Raw genomic sequence first — 18,094 nt, 5'->3', positions numbered from 1 at the left:
CAGCTGTTAACCAGCTAAACCGCATTTCAGCTTCCAAAGCCAGTGGTGAGTACGGGCTTTTTCAGTTTTATGTCAAAACAAACAGCTTTTAAAACATGATTCTCAGGAAAGGTTCTATGCATTTCTTTCTTGAAGGAAGGAAAATTATATTTTAATGAAATGATCATCTACAAAATAAAAATAAAAATAAAATGTCTTGTAATTTTTTATAAAAACCTATCAAAAGAAATAATTGATAAGACTACATACATTCATATAGAGATACTTTTATTTTAGCAGCAAACTAAGAAGAGGATTTTGTTATGACTGCTGACGTGAAAACCCTTTAAAATGTGCGTCATGAATTACAGAGTGAATGGAAAAAAGAAGCATAAGCCTAATATCAACAAAGAACAAGAAAATATCTGAAAATTGGAGTTATTCAGAAATGAAGGAACAGTAGCCAATTAGTGGTGAATGAGGTTCTTTGTCATGTGAATGTCCCGTTACATTAGCAGGTCATTTGAACATGAATCACCACCAAATTCTAAGAATACTAAAGAGAAGACTGTGGTGAAAAACAAGCTTGTGTTTATAAAAGGCAAATGATTGAATACTGGTTAAAATACATTTTGGAGACTAGGATTTCATGCATTACAGGTAAAGGAATACTGATCATGTTTTGAATGTATTAAGAGGTGTCACATTGATACATTTTGAATGGCCTTGTTCAAGCAACACACTTGGTTACAGTATAACCCTGATCACTTATATATACACACACATGTGCTGGCCATATTTAGAGTATCTCCTAAACACACTGATAAGACACAAAGCAACAAGGTTAAATTCCACACGACCATGTCCAAGATTAGAAAGCTGTGTGTGTGTCTATCTGTGTGTGTGTCTGTCTGTGTGTGTGTGTCTGTCTGCACCCCTGAAAGAGCAACACAGTGAGTTATTGATTGAAGAGTGAGCAAACCTATGGAGGGAGACAGTGTTGTGAGCAAAGAGCCTGCATTGTAGAGATAGAGAAAGGCAACATGATGATTTACTAGGTATAGAGGGAGATATCTCTTCCCTGCACAAAGTTGTGTGTGTGTGTGTGTGTATATATAGGTACGTGAACTCACCGGGCCTCGTAGGTCGATAAGCTCCTGTCTCATCTGGCCTATCAGGTTGTCTTTAGCCATAAGCGAACGATATAGCCTCTCATTGAATTCAATTAGCTCACCATGCATCTCAGCCACCTATAAAACACACACACAGGATAACTGTAGGAGCTCAGTGCTGCAGGCTCTGTACCAATGATTGACTCAGTTCAAATCTTTACAGTGCCAGAGAGAGATTGTTGGGCCCTTGGGGTTAGGGCCTTAACTACTTGGATTCTGCCCTCCCTCCCTCCCTCCTTCCCTATCCCTCCCTCCCTCCCTATCCCTCCCTTCATCTCTCCCTCTCTCTTAAATGGAAGTAAGTCCATTTGAGTAAAAGCTTGTGCCAAATGAATGAAGGTAAAACTTAAGTGTAAAATCCAATGCATTTTGCCCACGGAAAAAAAAACATACATCCAGGCAACCAGCCATGTGGAAAAACCCATTAAAACACATAATATAAACTATTAAAAATAACAGTGTGGCAAAACTGTAATGTTGGTCAGTTGAGGGATGAAGTGTGTCTCACGGGTAGCTATGAGTGCGCGTGTGTGTGTGTATGGCTATGGCTGGAGAGGCTCCTCATTAGAGCCAGCTGCACTGCTGCCAGCCAGCTCATCAACTGTCACAACACCTAAGTGACGGAGACTGCAAGGCAGGACCATGCCAAGCAGTCCAAGCCAGCATTCATTTGCTTATGGAGATCATGTGTCAGTGTACATTTGGAAAGGCAACGCCTCGCCTGACAGATGAAATATGTCAATTCTGACATGTTTGTTGGTGTCCCCTTCTATAGAGTATTTTAATAGCCCAAGACCGACACCAGGTGCACACCAATCTGAGAATCAGAGACACTTTCAAAACAGACAAATAAAACCACAATGACATGCGACTTCATGTGTTGGCAATAGTGATACAGGATACAATAAATAAAAAATAAACCGTAAGAATCATTGTGGCATTCATGAATGATGTGTTTACACACAACAAAGTCAGGGAAAAGAACAAGTACACTTAACAAAAAGCACTAAGCGATTTTTACAACATGAATCGTTAGGGGAGAGTAGGCAAAAGTGCAAGAGATTAAATTACTCAATGATGATTTAAATCACTGACTTAATGTTTCACATTTATTCAGTAACGTCATGCTCCTGTTTACTTCTTTTATCGTGTGCAATTTTCTTCATACAGACAGAGTGCTGCACAACAGTAACACTGCATGGATATAACATTTACCGCTCATAAAACTGTGAACTTGAATGAAAATCAGAAAAATCAATATTAAACCTCATCATTACATGTCTTTAATAAAAATATTAAGTGAATACAAATGATCATTGGATGACCATTCAATCCAAGCATTCATTTAAACTTGTAATGCAATGAAATGACAGATATTTTCTTTTTTGTGATGTCATGGTAAAATGGCTTCTCTACTGGCTCTCAACGAAGGCAGTCGCATTTTCTCTCCCTCTCCTCCCCCTTACCTTCCTTGCTTTGCTTATCTCGTCTCGTCTATTGTCTTATACTTTGAGAGATTCTCTCCACACTGCTCTCCAAACTAAAAAATCTAAATATCATGGATGTGATCAACTGGTCTCTCAACGCAAGTGACACCATCTTCTCGACGAGAACTTGGGTTCGGGGGAACCTGACTGCCCTGCCGGAACGTTCGCAGCTGGCTATACGATGGACGAGTGGGAGAGGTGGCGGGTCGTGTGTCTGGCAGCTCTTTCCGTGGAGGACATTGAAGACGTCTACTTATTCAGAACCATGATAACAGGTCTTCTGCTGGTTGGATTAGGCATTGCCCTGGTTTATCGAGAATTTCAGAAAACGGTAACAGCTGTCCAAAACCTCACAAGGCTGCCTGTCATGATTGAAACAGTGGGCAGAGCGGTCAGCACTGAGACTGGGACTATTAACCGCTATATGGATAACATCACGGAGAAGCTCACTGCTTTGGATAACATCACAGAGAGGCTCATGGTTTTGGAAAGGCAAATGGATCGACACGGATACCAGAATGGACTAAGAGAGTAGTCGTGTAAATTGGAATGCGTCTATTCGCCCCAAGACCAAACAATCCCAATCTTATCTGCTTTCGGCTCCCCTCAACCAGCACTGGCCTCGGCCAAGGTCGCTGTTGGAACAACAACAACTCCCCCGGAAGAGCACTGCAGTGAGACATTCTTGCGTTCCTCCCCCCACTTCCACAGACCCCTGCTGATTGTTGACTCTGTCTGGGACCTGATCAAGGCTGTCTCCATGGCAATTTGCTGTGTATCGCTATGACAATCTTGCGGACCGAGGCACCTAGATTTGATGCCAGGAGTAGCGGCTCTCCTGGCCTCTCCCACTCCCATCCCACGCCTTTGCCGCTTTGTACCACCAGTCTGACAAGCGGGTCTGTGACCAGTGCCGAGAATGGCTGCAGGACCGGATGGCTGCTTGCCTGTGCTGGGTTACCTCCACCCCCCTAACAAAGCTAACATTATAACATTTATGTGCTCTTTTTAAGTGGATGAAAAGTAGCGTGTACATCTTCTGTGTCTCAGAGACTCTCACAAGCAAGATTCTGTATAATCATAAGCAGTGTTTCAATTATACCTCAGGTTGTACACACAAGCTCGAGAAATTATGCTAAGAGTTAGCTCAGAGCTAAGAGTAAACAGCATTAGGAAAATACTTCTGGGCTCGTTTTTTTTTTAAATTATATACCAGAAAATCGGTTTCTCCCTTATATCTCCAGCACAAGTAAATAAATCCTGCTGTTTTTTTTTTTTCAATGGAAAAAAGTGATGTACTTGAATATACAACTGCATGAGTGTATTTAAAGCAATCAAGGGTGTTACAATCATGCCAGTTCTCTCTTTCTCCCTACTGGTTGAAGATTTTGTAGAGTTTTTTTTTAATATTAAAGCCACAAGGCCTTTGTTTCAGCATCTATTTTTGATACACTACTCAAGCCAATACCATTCTTTAAATAACTTTTACCTGATGCTTTCCCAGAGCTGTCTGAAAACATAGTACTATTGTGTGACATGGTAAGGGGACTCCACAAATCAAAACCTCTCCAGTTCTTAAAAACATATTGGAAATACAAGAAAGCTTTGAAGACTGCAAGAAGAAAATCAGCCATCTAAGGTCAAAATGTTTCAAACTCGATTCTCCCAGCTGAAGAGGACGTGCTTCTGGATTAAGACGGAAACGATGGACTGGCTGAAGGACATCACTGCTTCTCACAAAACTCACTGAAAGCACAGTGGAGCCCTAATTGACTAGAATCCCCAGAAACCAGAGCTTTGAAAAGACCGTCATGGGTGAGCTTCAAGTAAACTCACAAATATATATCACTGGTTGTCTGTGTGTGAGCTGCCTACTGTATCCCAGACACAGCCTGTATGCTCAGGAGCAACATGTGAGTACTGTTGCATCTCCAACACCCACACACAGTGGCAAGCTGCTCTTACAATCACACACACACACTTTAATTATTTATTTGCTACCCAAGCTTTTAAAAGAGACATTAAAAATGAAATTAATTTTAAGCGTGAAGGAACCCAATTCATTTTCTGTGAGAGAGTGTGTGTGTGTGTGTGAGACGATAAGAAAAGACCTGTTCACGTCAAGTTTGAGTGTAGTTTAAGACTTTATCTGCCAAAAAGAGTGACAAGTCACCGCATTCAGACAGCACATCAAAACATTACTGCTTTTTGCTGCAGGCCAAAGTGCACATCCACGTCTGCTCTTTTATCCTGATTCCATTCTGCCAGGACACTTTAGCACCTTGAAGCAGCCAATATTCACTTTTCATATGTTATGGCAAGTCCATGTGAAGCTGGGCAGAGCAAGCAGATCTTGTTTCTAACCAATAATGTGCTCATATCAATGCAGTACACAAAAAGCATGGGGAGAGCTTTAACAAACCTCACGGCTTCGAAAGTTCATTACTCTGACTGATGGAACGGCAATGACGGAAAACGTGAACAACAAATCAACATTTAAAAAGCTTATAAATGGGGCACTGTCGCATAATCTGCGACAGTGACGCCTCCCTACGCATAATTTAAGGTGCAGAACAACGTAACAGCAAGGAAAACCATCCCTCCCCCAACAACCAGGTACTCTGTCTATCCACGGCTGAGGTGAGGAGACCTTTATGGAGACAACCCATGGAAGGCTGCTGGACCAGACAGCATTCCTAGCAGGGTGCTCAGGGAATGTGCAGAACAGCAATGCTGTTGTTCCTACGTGCTTCAAAACAACCACTATCGTCCCCATGCCAAAGAAGCCTACAGTGTCCTGCCTCAATGACTATAGACATTGAGTGCTTCGAGAGGCTCATCATAAGGCACATAAAGACCCATTTACCACCCTTACTGGACCCCCTGAAGTTTGAGTATCGTCCATGGACGATGCCATTGCCACAATCCTTCATTTGGCCCTCACGCACTTGGACAATAAAGGCACTTGCGTACGAATGCTGTTCGTAGACTTCAAGTCAGCATTCAACACAATCATCCCTCAGCATCTGATTGAGAAGCTGAGCCTGCTGGGACTGAATACCTCCCTCTGTACCCGGATCCTGGACTTCCTGAATGGGAGACGTCAGTCCGGATCGGGAACAGAATCCAGCAACACCACACTGAGCCCCTCAAGGCTGCGTGCTCAGCCCACTGCTGTTCACTTTGCTGCCTCATTACTGTGTAGCAATGCACAACTCGAACCATATCACCAATAACACAACCGTGCTGGGTCTTATCAGCAAGAACGAGTAGTCAGCATACAGAGAGGAGGTGTAACAGCTAATGGCCAGGTGTAGAGCCAACAACCTCTCTGAATGTTGATAAAACTAAAATAGGTGTTGAATCCAGAAGAGACTCATTTAACCCCATTCCCATCACCAGTAAAGCCCAGCAGAGTCTCTACTTCCTACAAAGTCTGATGAAAGCACATCTCCCTCCCTTAATCCTGACTACGTTTTACAGAGGGTTTGCAAGTTGCATATCGGATCACAAGACCCTGTAGCAGATAGCGAGAACAGCTAAGGAGAGATGCTAAAGAGATCATTGGAGTCTATCTTCCCTCTATCATAGCCATTTACACGAATCGCTGCATCCAAAAAGCCAACAGTACTGTGGATGACTCCACACACACTTCACCCTTCTGCCGTCTGGAAAGGTACCGAAGCATTCGGGCCCTCAGGACCAGACTGTGTAACAGTTTCTTTCCACATGCCACCAAACTCCTCAACAACTGCACTGAACTGAGCACAAGCGCGCACACACACACACTTACTTGTGTGGACTGCACTGATATGCACCAAATAGACACTCTTCTAATAAACATCTATACCTACAGCACCACTCATATCAAACTGTTTACATGCTGTCTTGCACATTTTAGTCAAATGCTGTTTTGCACCAATATATTACAATACCTCATATAACTGCTGCAACTATATTAAGTGTCCATTCCTGTATTTCTGCACATGTACTGTAGAATATACAGTATGTACTCTGGTCAGCGCTGGTTTTGCACAGATGCACTTTATGTGGATCGGACTAACTTTCTTAAGTCCTTAAGCTCTGTGTTGTTCTATGTAGGTCCTGGAGAAAAGTTGTCTCATTTCACTATGTACTGAGTGAGCTACATATGGTTTAAATGACAATAAATGCTTCTGACTGACTTGGCTTTGTAATGTTGAGAGGAGAAACTTTCAAAAGCTTTCAAACAGAATTCATTTAGACAAAAAGACCAATAGATTTCAGCAAAGCTTTTGACTATTTACACAGTTTCTTTCAAAAACCTACTCATCAAAACCAAAAAGAATAAACTCCATTACGCTCCAGTCCAATCAAACCAGCACTATCTGACGACCCCATGAGGTAAAAGTCATTTCAGTGACAAATTCAGAGTATGAGACAGCTTTTAAAATAAATAAATAAATACATTAGTATAAGTGGCGAGGTGGGGCATGCAGCAGGATGTGTCCTAGGGCGTGTGCAGTTGTGTGTGGTTTTACACTATTACACATTTTTCTAAAGTGTGTGGTTTTACACAGTCACAATGCCGGAAAGAAATGTTCCTGAGGAAATTATCCTTCCAAACAGATTCACGAACAAAGATTTATGACTTCATTATTATTGTGATGCATTAAAATATATAAATCTACATCAGAGTCAAAACCAAGCTCAGTACACACAAGCACAACTGACACTAACTGAGTCAATAAACACAAATAGTAGCTGGGTGCACAGCATTTTAAATCACTTCATAATCAAATAACCATCGAAAGAAACCCTGAGAAAAAACAACATAACCAGAGAAACTGAGCTAATTAGAATTGGCAATAAAAGACTCCCAGAAAGCTCGCGGACTCAATGATTACTGAGCAAAGACAAATGATATGCTCCGACACAGAAGAAAGCTAGTGGACCTGATGGCATCCGAAATGAAGTGATCAAGCACACAAGCAAACATCATCAATTAGCTATTGTTTTACTGAACATGATGCAGAGGGTGGGGGTTATTTCCTCATGTCAGGATTCAGGGTCTGTGTTATAGTAACTTCTGTCATTACTGACTGACGATAAACTCAACCCCAAAAACCCCATCAGTACTTTCACTCAAGAATGATCAACATCTGTATGGAGCAGTAAAAAAGCCAGGGTGGATTCAATGCAAATTGAATGTCTTTAATTATACAAAAATAGAATTAAAAATAACAAAATATTTTGAGGTTATTTACTGGAGCTGAAGTCGTTGCAGTGACTGTCAGACCTTCAAATGCTAATTTAAATTTGACCTTCAAATGCTAATTTTAAATTTCAGCCAAACACCTGGCTGAAATAAGGCTCACAGATTTTTTTGTATTCTGTAAGCGTTCTTCAGGTAAACACAGCACTTTATTTACACTATTATTTGCAACCATTAAACACTAGCTCTGTTTACAGAACACTGACCCCTGCTGTAAAACTCTGCTATGCCTAATGCCAAGAGCTGAGCACAATGCTGTGGTACTGAGCTGACCCTGGACCTGCAATGGTGCACTAACACGCACCAACACGTTAGTGGATCTACATCATCCATAAAATGGACCTATAATTATCCAGTGCAAACGATGCGGCAGCAACGGTGTGGAGACATGCTGGGCTGGGCTTGATTTGTTCAGCTTTATTTCTATAATCTTGCCAGAAAAAAACACCCAACACCCAAATAATGTTCTATTATTTTAAATATAAATACCCAGTCATCACAATGCTTAGGCAACACTGTAATTACTACACTGGTCATGTGAATTCAGTTAAGTTCAACTTAAGTGAGAGAGAGAGAAAGAATCATGATGCTGAGGTGTCCTGAATGGCAACGAGTCTAAGTAGGACTGGGAGCAGTGTGGCCTGATGCAGCTCTAATGCCTGTAATTGGATGTGAAACAAGTTTGAGGCACAAACAGAGAGAACAGGCTTAGCAAAAGCAAACAGCCCTGAACTGGCAAGAGAGGCCGAGTGTGTATCAACGAGTGGAGAAAGAGATGGGGAAAAGAGGGGATGGGGGGGGGGGGGCACACAGAGTGGGGGGAGGGAGACAGAGTTAGCGAGCGAGAGAGAGCGAGAGAGATGGAGACAGATAGAGAGAGACGGGGAAGAGAGAGAAAAGAGAGAGAGAGAGAGAGAAAGAGAAAAGAGAGAGAGAGAGAGAGAGAGGGAGAGGGAGAGGGAGAGGGAGAGAGGGAGAGGGAGAGGGAGAGGGAGAGAGAAAGAAAGAGAGAGAGAGAGGGAGAGGGAGAGAGAAAGAAAGAGAGAGAGAGAGAGAGAGAGAGAGAGAGAGAGAGAGAGAGAGAGAGAGAGAGAGAGAGAGAGAGAGAGAGAGAGAGAGCAATGAGAGGGAGCAATGAGAGAGCGGATGAATACTGGTATCAGTGTCTACTCCAGCAGTTTCAATCTGACAGAGGGGGTTTAGCAGCTGGCCAAAAAGATCCTAATAAGAAAAGATAAATCAGTGGGAGCAGACAAATAAAGCAGGAGGAGGAATTGTGTGAAATATCAGAACAAAACCTAAGTGGAATGAGACAAGGCAACAGAGTAAAACCAACAGAGATGATTGAAAAAGAATAAAACAAAAGAAGAGTATCACTTAAATCATCCCTGTACTTATCCACAATACATAACGCATCCCAGCACATCAGCAACACTCATCACCTCATTAGTTCATCACTAATCTTCATTCAGCAAACATATACAGCTCATGAACATTGCATCTTCCTCGAGCTATTAGAATTCTCCTCATCACACAGACCAGTTAATGACTCTGATTCCTATCACTCAGGCAAATGTGCAGAAGATAAAAGTACATTTTTTCATCATTATAGAATAGTATGTTTAGTAAGAGGATGGCATGACGCATACTATCATCAACTGTTCCCATACTCGTTTGGGCAAATAAATGGCAATATGATGACTCACATCAAGTGAAGCATTAAATCATGGGCTGAAAAACAGATGTTTATAAGATATAGTGCTATGAATGAGAGACAGTGACAGATTTACACTGGAACACTTTTATACGAGTAAAAATGTTAGAACATCACCTGATCTTTTTATATCTTCAGCTGTCTGCTTTTCAGCACATCGTGGTTATAAAATGTAGTTGTTGTTTTTCAGTTCTTTAGGCTTCTTTTTAGCTTGAATCCATCTAGCCTTTTACCTCTGACCTCTTTCAACAACACTAGTTTGTAATCACACATATGATTTAAATTTTATAGAATTAAGGTATCACATGGGGTATGATGCCCATGGACAGCGCTGTCGAACACATCAGTCTGAAATCTCCCATAGCTGTTTAACGGAAATTCTAAAAACAATCTTAGAAATGTGGGTCGTTTCCACATACAATTAAAGAGGAGATCCTAGTAAAGATAAAAGCTATTCACAAAGCATCTTAACACTTAAGAGCGCTCACAAAGTCAAAAAGTCTTAGGAGTAGTGAGGAGGACTTTTAAGAGTTTCTGTAGCAGAGGAGAAAATGGACGAAAGGTGAAGAGGGAGAGGAAATATATTGCCTACAATATTTAATAACTGATAGTGAGTTAATAAAATGCTACAGATTAGATTGTGTAGGGATTATTTTAGTGACCAATCATATTAGGGATAACATCTCTGACACAAGAAATGCTATAATTTGATGCTACATTTTTTACATTTACATTTACATGCAGATGTTAGCGCATCTCTAATATGATCAATCACGAACATAATGCACAATATAGCCTCAAATATCTAATCATAGAGACAAACTGAAGGCTTATAATAAACCATACCTTAAAAACCTTCCTATTTTTCCTATCAATCACAGTCTTTTAAAGGCCATAAAGGCCGTGGCATTAGCATTATAGCATTTTCTATACTCATTAAAGCATTCACTGAGCTCTAGTGCCCCGGTATGAGGGCATCGTCACCCTGGATGGAAATGTTTCATCACAGGATGAAGGAGCAGCTGTTTCAGTTATCCTTCCTTGAAGCTTTTCTGCTTGATAACTGGACCCTAAGCAGGTAAAAGAAATTTATTACAATACATTACAACACCTTGATTTTTTTAAGTGTCAAAATAAATTTGTTTCATGGATTCAAGCAGTCCTGTGTTTTACAGTGTGGTTGAAGGCTTCCTTGATTGGTCACTACATCAGATATATGAAATTTGTCATAAGTTTGTGGGCTCAGGAAGCCCAAAGCTTTTCTCTTAGATGACACTAAATGCAAATATGTGGAAGTCTTAATGTGGCAGAAAGTAATGGTTTAAGCCAATGCTTTAGTAATTTTGCTCAAGCTCAATATAAACAGTATTTATTCGGGTTGGCTTTTTTGTCTTACCCACCACTAATTTGCATAATATTTGAAAAACAGTGAGCATCTGCCAGTGAACAGTAAGCATATGCTTCTGACAATACAGAACAACTCTTTCTCTGTACTGTAGTCCCAAAAAAACACATGGGTCAGATGGCCAGACCAAGTGTTAGACTAGTAAAGAGCACACAAAATCCTGCTCTTCTAACCTTGAAAACAACCATAATCATTATGAAACTCCTGAAGCCTTTCTGCACTAGAGAACAGCCTGAATCAAGCAAACGAGGGCTGTTGGCTCACTTAAGTATCATTATATGCTGATGCTTAGCTACTCTCCATTAATCAGCACACATCCTAATCACCCGGTCCTTATTTACGGCTTCTTTAATGAACACCTCTATCAGAGGAAATGTACAAGAGGTCATGGCCCAGACCTCATCATCTACTACTCTTCTTGAGTACAGCTTAGTGCGTAACTGCATAACTGCATTTTACACCTATACTTTGTGACCACTTCATTAGCAACACTCTAGGCATGTGGACACACATAGTAAGACCAGATGATACCACAAACTAATACTGCTTGCTGCAGCATGTATTTCAGAAGATGGTTCTGAACAAAAGTATCCCAGCAAACGCTGAGGAGATTTTAACTACTGTAAACGTGTGAAAGAGAGAAGCATAGAAAAAAAAACACAAATGTCCATAAAGTGCTTTCTTCTAAAACTAGGTCACAGGCAGTAGCAGGCAAACAAACATAACGAGCAGTATGTTTGAGTTTGTAAATATAGAAAGCAGAATATTAAGCACAAAAGAGACAACAGGGCAGCAGACTAACAAAGTGATCCACAAAGTTCCAGGAAAGGATGCCAGAAAGGTGCACACTACTGCGGTGGTCCAAGCACAACTACAAATAACCAATGCTGACTGATGAGCATATAGCTGACAGGGTGCCATGTATACACTGCTATACCAAAAGGAAGCAGTAGTGTTTAATCACTAACAATAAAAAAAAAAAAAAAATACACAATATCAATATTAGCGACTACAGAGGCATGTTGTTTTTAAATATTATTTAGCTGTATTATATAAGTCAAACTAAATTAAACTAAGAACCTTTCTAAAAGGATATATATGCACTGAAAAAATACAGCTAGCTGCAAGTAATGAGCAGAAGTTGAGAGGTTTTGAGCATAAAATTCAGATACTTTGTGTGTGTTCAATAAAGTGATGCTTGCTTGCTTTGCTTTGTCTATTTTCGTGACTGAACGGTCAATCACTGAATCACTTTCAGGCTCCAACACTGACCCAGCAACTTGACTAATAATGACTACAACACTGACGCTTGGTCCCTTAAGCGGAGGTTCCTTCAGGTAATGAACAAATACTTGCCTGCTGTTATCCTTGCACTGCGCTTTTATTAGAAGACAAAATAAAGATGAATACAAAACAAGACAATTCAATAATAGAGAGGAAGACAAAACAAGATTAAATGTACTGTTAGTGTGATACAAATGCTGGATAGGAAAAAGCAGAGTCCAGTGGAATGAATTAACTGATGCAATAAAAGGGCTCCTTTAGGCATCACTCCTTTCTATTAGGAGCTTTCCACAGCAGCCACAGGGATCAAGCAGTCAAAAAAAAGATCTGTTACTAAGATACCATATCACTCCATTTAAATATAACCACCACCAGACAGCAATGGGATGATTTGAATAAATACAGACCTATCATTTGGGTAAAAAAATATAATTGATCCTTTAATGTCTCTATTATGCTCTGATGTCATCTACTTTTTGGTCCACAGCCAACTAATAGCTGACAACATTTAAACCGTAGCTATTTAAGCCTTTAGAGGAAGGCTTTAGAGAAGGCTTGAGCAGAGACTGGCTTCTGTTTGTCCAAGAAAGCATCTGTGATTGCAAATCAGAAAAACAAACAGAACTCCTGGGTGAATGCCAGATAGAATGCAGTGATGCCACAGCCTAAAAAAAAACTGGCCATGCTCTTAGGGATGGAGGAGTGGCTTACTTTCACCTACTAATCATAGGGACTCTAACCAATCACAGGCATCTGTGCACTCATGTATGTAGACGTGGGAGGCTGCCTGCATGTGCCTCAGAGAAGCATGTGATAGCCATCACCCACCCTGGTTGGTGTTGATAGATACCACAAGGTACCACGTTTATGGAAGAAGTCTTGAGTGTAACTATGTTGGTCAGCTTGGGAAAGTCTTCAGGAAGGAGGAATTTGAGCATAACATGGAAAGATGCTAATGGCTTCTACACTATAAGTGACAACAGGAACCGACTTGTCTTGCAGAACTTCTTCAATGTTAAATGCAACTATAAACGGTTAAAAAGTGTAAAATTTCATTCATTATAAAATTCAAAATTGCAACAGTTGACAAATCTCTGTGGGATATAAGTAATAATGCACTTTAAGAGAAGCCATTACAGGAAAATGATTAACTTTTATGCTGTGTATCCGACCCACAGTGACCAATCATGAATTATTTTTCAGCAAAACCTTTTGTGTTTTATTCATTACATAATAAACTTTAAGTAAACTTTGCCTAGAAAAAAGCATCATTAAGGAAATAATACACCAGTTGTTTTCCAGTTCAATTCCCAGAGTTTTATGTAATGTACATATTCTCTCATTAGCTGTATATTCTCTTAGCCCCTTAAGATACAAGTACAAAACAAATCCCATAACGGCATAAACTCTGAGGTTCTAAATCAGTGGTCCTCAACACTAAACCTATGAGCTCAGTGCTCTGTACACGGTCCTACACGTTGGCTGGGAATAAAGATACGTGAATGAGAAAAACATGCACATTGAGCAGATTACCACTTTAGGCCATATGTGATTGCTTATTGAAATATACAGTATAAAGCAGGCCAAATGAATGAAATCTCGTTTTAAAAAAAAAGCAATTATGAAAGTAGAGTTCAATACCATGCTGTGAAACACTCACCTCGATGAGCTTCCTCTCATAACTAGCTGCCAGTTCCTCCACATCTGCCACTGACCTGTGCTGCACAGCTGGAGCAGAGCCTTCACAGTTCCTCAGTGTGGGAAGAGCTGCAGGACAACAAGCATAGCACTGCATTATTCAATACCAAAAATCTAGTACTGTACTGTACTTACAAAAGACACTGAAGACTGCCTGAAGGAGAAAAAAGTAGTTTATTGACAAAACAGACATAATAAAGTCTGACTTATTGAATGATGAGTTATTTGGACAGAACCACTTTCAGTCAGTTGACGTGCAGTTTCCTCCAAATACTCAACAAACAAAAGTGATTTCTTTTGCCTTCTGGACTTTTTGCAACAAGAAACTGCTCTGTTCCTTGTAAACATTTCTGAAAATGGTTCATCATTTAATGCCAGTAAACAGAACTAATTTAGCCTGCAAACACAGCGTAATCTAATTTCAGAGAAGCACTCAGAACTGGTAGAGGCTGAGCCTTACAGATTTCATAAGAAGCGTGAAGAGTGAGATCCCCCCCCCCAAAACTCAATTAAAAACCTCAATAACTCAACTTTTGACAATGCAAATAGAGCCTCATCCACCCCAAGAGAAAATCTTTTATAGGGTGAGAGCAACTGAAACTCTCCAACCTAATCCCATGCCTGAATCTGAGTGAAAAGTGAAACTATTCGAATGAGAGTCCCGTTTTAATCCCTACAGAATTTCTGTATTTCAAGCTTTGGGGAGAGAGAAATTGATTCGAGGAGATGTGATGGCAGGATTATGCTGGGCAGGACTGTCGTTAAGAGTCAGCAATGCGGAAGTGCCTGATAAGAAGAGGAAGAGACAAAGCCAATGGAAAGTGTAACACTGATGGAGAGAGAGGAGCAAACAGGCCAGCACAGTGAGCCTCGAGGCATGGTAATACTGGACAGCTGTGTAGTCACAGAATCCCCCTAAGAAGCCTAAAGAAGCTCAACAGGCCTGATATGGTCTAAGCATTATCACTGCACCTGCACACAGTCACCTGCCATTTCAGTGTTTAGGCTTATCTTCGCTTTTCAATAGCCGGTGTAGCCTTCTTACGAACAGACAGCTACTGTCAGCAAGCGTGGTGAAAAGACCAGCCCACGCTGCCGAATTCACCACCAAGCCTGATATGGTGTTCATAAAGTAGGGGGTGGTGTGTGTGAGTGTGTGTGTCTGTGTGTTTGTGTGCATGCATTCAAGTTGCCTTGAACTACAGAAATAGATATGGCTTCTTATGCGCAAACACTGAAACCAAATTCACTGTAATGTTGAACATCCTTGCGCTGTGTGTTGTGTGCATGTGTGTGTGCGTGCATGTGTGTGTGCGTGCAAGGACAATAAAATATTATGTCAATTCATTGCTGTAATACCACAAAGACAATTCACTTTTTTAAATTGATTGTGCAATGTAGGAAAAATTGATTAGCTTTTGTGTTTCAGACAGCTTAATACAAGTGATGAGGAGGAAAAATTAGGTTTCTGATTAAAGTGAAAGCGAATTCTTGCCTCAATCATTCACAGATTAATGTTTGTGTATTAACAATTAACATTATTATTAAAGAATTACCTTCACCAAAATGATTTTATTTAAATCCAACACTACACCACATATACATACATACATACATACACACATACATACACATATATAGATGAATGATGATATATATGATAACATATGAATGTGAATGGGCATAAACAGAAGAGAAGAGAACAAAAGGAGGATAAAAGGATTAAACCATCTTTTCCCAATCTACACAAATTAGCCAAATGTATGTGGACCATGACGTCCATATGCAGGCCTTTTACAAATATTTCAGACACGAAATTGTCAAGAATAAAACTGCGTGCTTTAAAAGTTCCAATTTCCGGACACTAAACTAAGGGGCCCAAATATGTTTGTGTCTGTGGATCTTAAGCATTCAGATTGCAACCTGATTTAAAGTAACGCAGTACTCAGACTAATATCACTTAATTAATATTTTTAAAAAAATATTAAAAATCAAAGAATGTTTATAATTCAGCAACCTTCCACAATCCACACTGTGCTTTCTTTGCTAAATGAAAGTACTGGAATTTTTTTTTCCTTCAATAAATTTTTCTCTGAGGCAATAGGAAACATTTACTGTGCAATGGCAGCTAAAACCTTCACCTTCAATCCAGTGACTTCCAATTAAAAAACATTCTGACCAAAGTTGAGCTAGCAGAAGATGTAAAGTAGTGTTCATTTGGAAGCACTTTTTAAGCCCACAGGGTCTCATATGTGTCTTCACACTAGATAAGCCTGAAAATGTGGATTATTCGGGACAGTGAGGGTTAGATCAAACATCTTAATGTATATAGTAACAATGACTTTAGAACAGGGTTCAGAGTTCAGTCATAAATATGTTAATTCCAAACGTGCATGTATTTCTTCTTAATAACACAACTACCACCAATGGAAAAGGGTAAAGGCTAACTCATGCTTCCTCCAAAACACAGGAAGCCAGTCACAACGCTATCTTTTGAACTGCTGCTCATCCTCTGTCACAGAGTGGTGTAACATACGCAGAGTGCTTTCTGCCCTCTTCCACATGCACCAGCTCACAGACACTCAGGATTGGTTAATGATGCTGGGATTGATGAAGAAAACAGACAAATGCCTTTCCACCCAGAAGGTCACAGCCACGAAGGGCAACACAAAGCCACACAGAGTCATGTTACTAGCAGCCTCATTCATCCAACCAAACAAAAAAAATTAACACAAAACTTGCTTTGACTGATGTACAAAAATTCTGAAAGAGCTTTTGTTTTCAAACAGCAAAACCTGTGGACAACATGCTGTGCTCTTTAAGGAGAATTCTTGCATCATAGCTTTGGGACCCATTAAAACCAGCAACACTTAAAAAAATGAAGCCAATTTACTGGCAAGTGGCAGCGAGCATCAAGCTTATATAGGCCACCTTTGTTCAATAATAAGTAACCTGCAAGTGCTATGTCTTGGACTAACTAGCGCTCTCTCCATCATTATAAATGAGGTGACTAGCCCTTAGGCTGAGGAATTTGTGAGAAAACATTCAAACTTGCAGTTAACAGCTTCCATGATGTGTCTCGCACCCAAGCCCAAACAGAAAAGCTGTTTATCACCGCTCTTCTGTAACCTAGATGCACTAAATCATGCGCTGAATACAGTCTTAAAAATCTGTCTTAAGGCACCTACAAGGGACAAATACACACATCAGAGTGACAAACACACATAATCACAGTCTGTTGATGTGCTACAGAAGGAGGAAAAAACATTTGGCAAACTTAATGAATGTGTTGATCAAAGTAATTTTCCTTCACTCTGACCACCGAGCAGCCGCAAACGCTGGGAGTCTTCTGGGGATAAATTCAGCGTATCATTCAGCCAGAGTGAGGTGTCCTCAAATTACAACTCTCTGCCAATTTGACTTTCAGACGTGAAATTGCATCCAAAGTCGCCTTGCAAAAGGTGTACACACACACACAGACACACACACACAGATGCCCAGTGCTCATACATAAACGGAATACATTTAGTTACTACAAGCATAAATCTGGCCCTGAGCGGAATGAGGGCAAATCAGCAACGCCTCAGACAAACTGCAGTGAGAAAGATTGAATGTAAATTGAACAGATCCATTTTAAGGTAGCATGTGCTCAGTAAAATCACCTAGGATCAAGAAAACATGCCGCTCCATCTCACCAGATATCAACAGCTCATGAGGGTTTCACTAGTTTCTTCTGCCATACTTTTTTAGGGGGCTCAGATGATTCAAATTCCAGACTCCAGGGTAATTTCCCATCAACATTTTTGCACCCTCCAATCAAAGCAAGGGCATTGTGGATGTGATCACATCCCCATATGGGAAATTGAAACACAGATCAATAAACGTGTCAGGGTTGATAACAGAGCCATGCAGGGTTCTGCAGTGAGGTGATAAAGACTGATAAAGAATAACTTAAATCTTCCGTCAGCCATCAGCACTGAGAAACTGTGTCTAATGCCCTGCAACACACTGAGCATTTTTACTGAAATCAGTGCCATCTGTGTCTGAGAGATCACAGCTAATTTGACGAGAGGAAGCTCACACTGGGCTTGGAAGGAAGAA

General features: G+C 40.5%; 1 protein-coding gene across 2 annotated transcripts in view; it reads right to left on the bottom strand.

Moving 5' to 3' along the window:
- Positions 1–18,094, bottom strand: part of snx29 (sorting nexin 29) — a 76,771-nt gene that overhangs the window by 27,849 nt on the left and 30,828 nt on the right. For both annotated transcript variants that reach the window (XM_060860013.1, XM_060860021.1), the window contains exons 15-16: positions 13,956–14,062; positions 1,113–1,229 (exon numbers count right to left, since the gene is read on the bottom strand). In XM_060860013.1, coding sequence (XP_060715996.1) covers positions 1,113–1,229; positions 13,956–14,062 — 224 coding nt within the window. The remainder of the gene's footprint in view (positions 1–1,112; positions 1,230–13,955; positions 14,063–18,094) is intronic.

This window comes from Tachysurus vachellii, chromosome 2, assembly GCF_030014155.1.
Source record: "Tachysurus vachellii isolate PV-2020 chromosome 2, HZAU_Pvac_v1, whole genome shotgun sequence".
Taxonomy (NCBI): Eukaryota; Metazoa; Chordata; class Actinopteri; order Siluriformes; family Bagridae; genus Tachysurus; species Tachysurus vachellii.
Note: the sequence above shows the minus strand (reverse complement) of the source record. Positions and strands in the feature narration are given on the sequence as shown.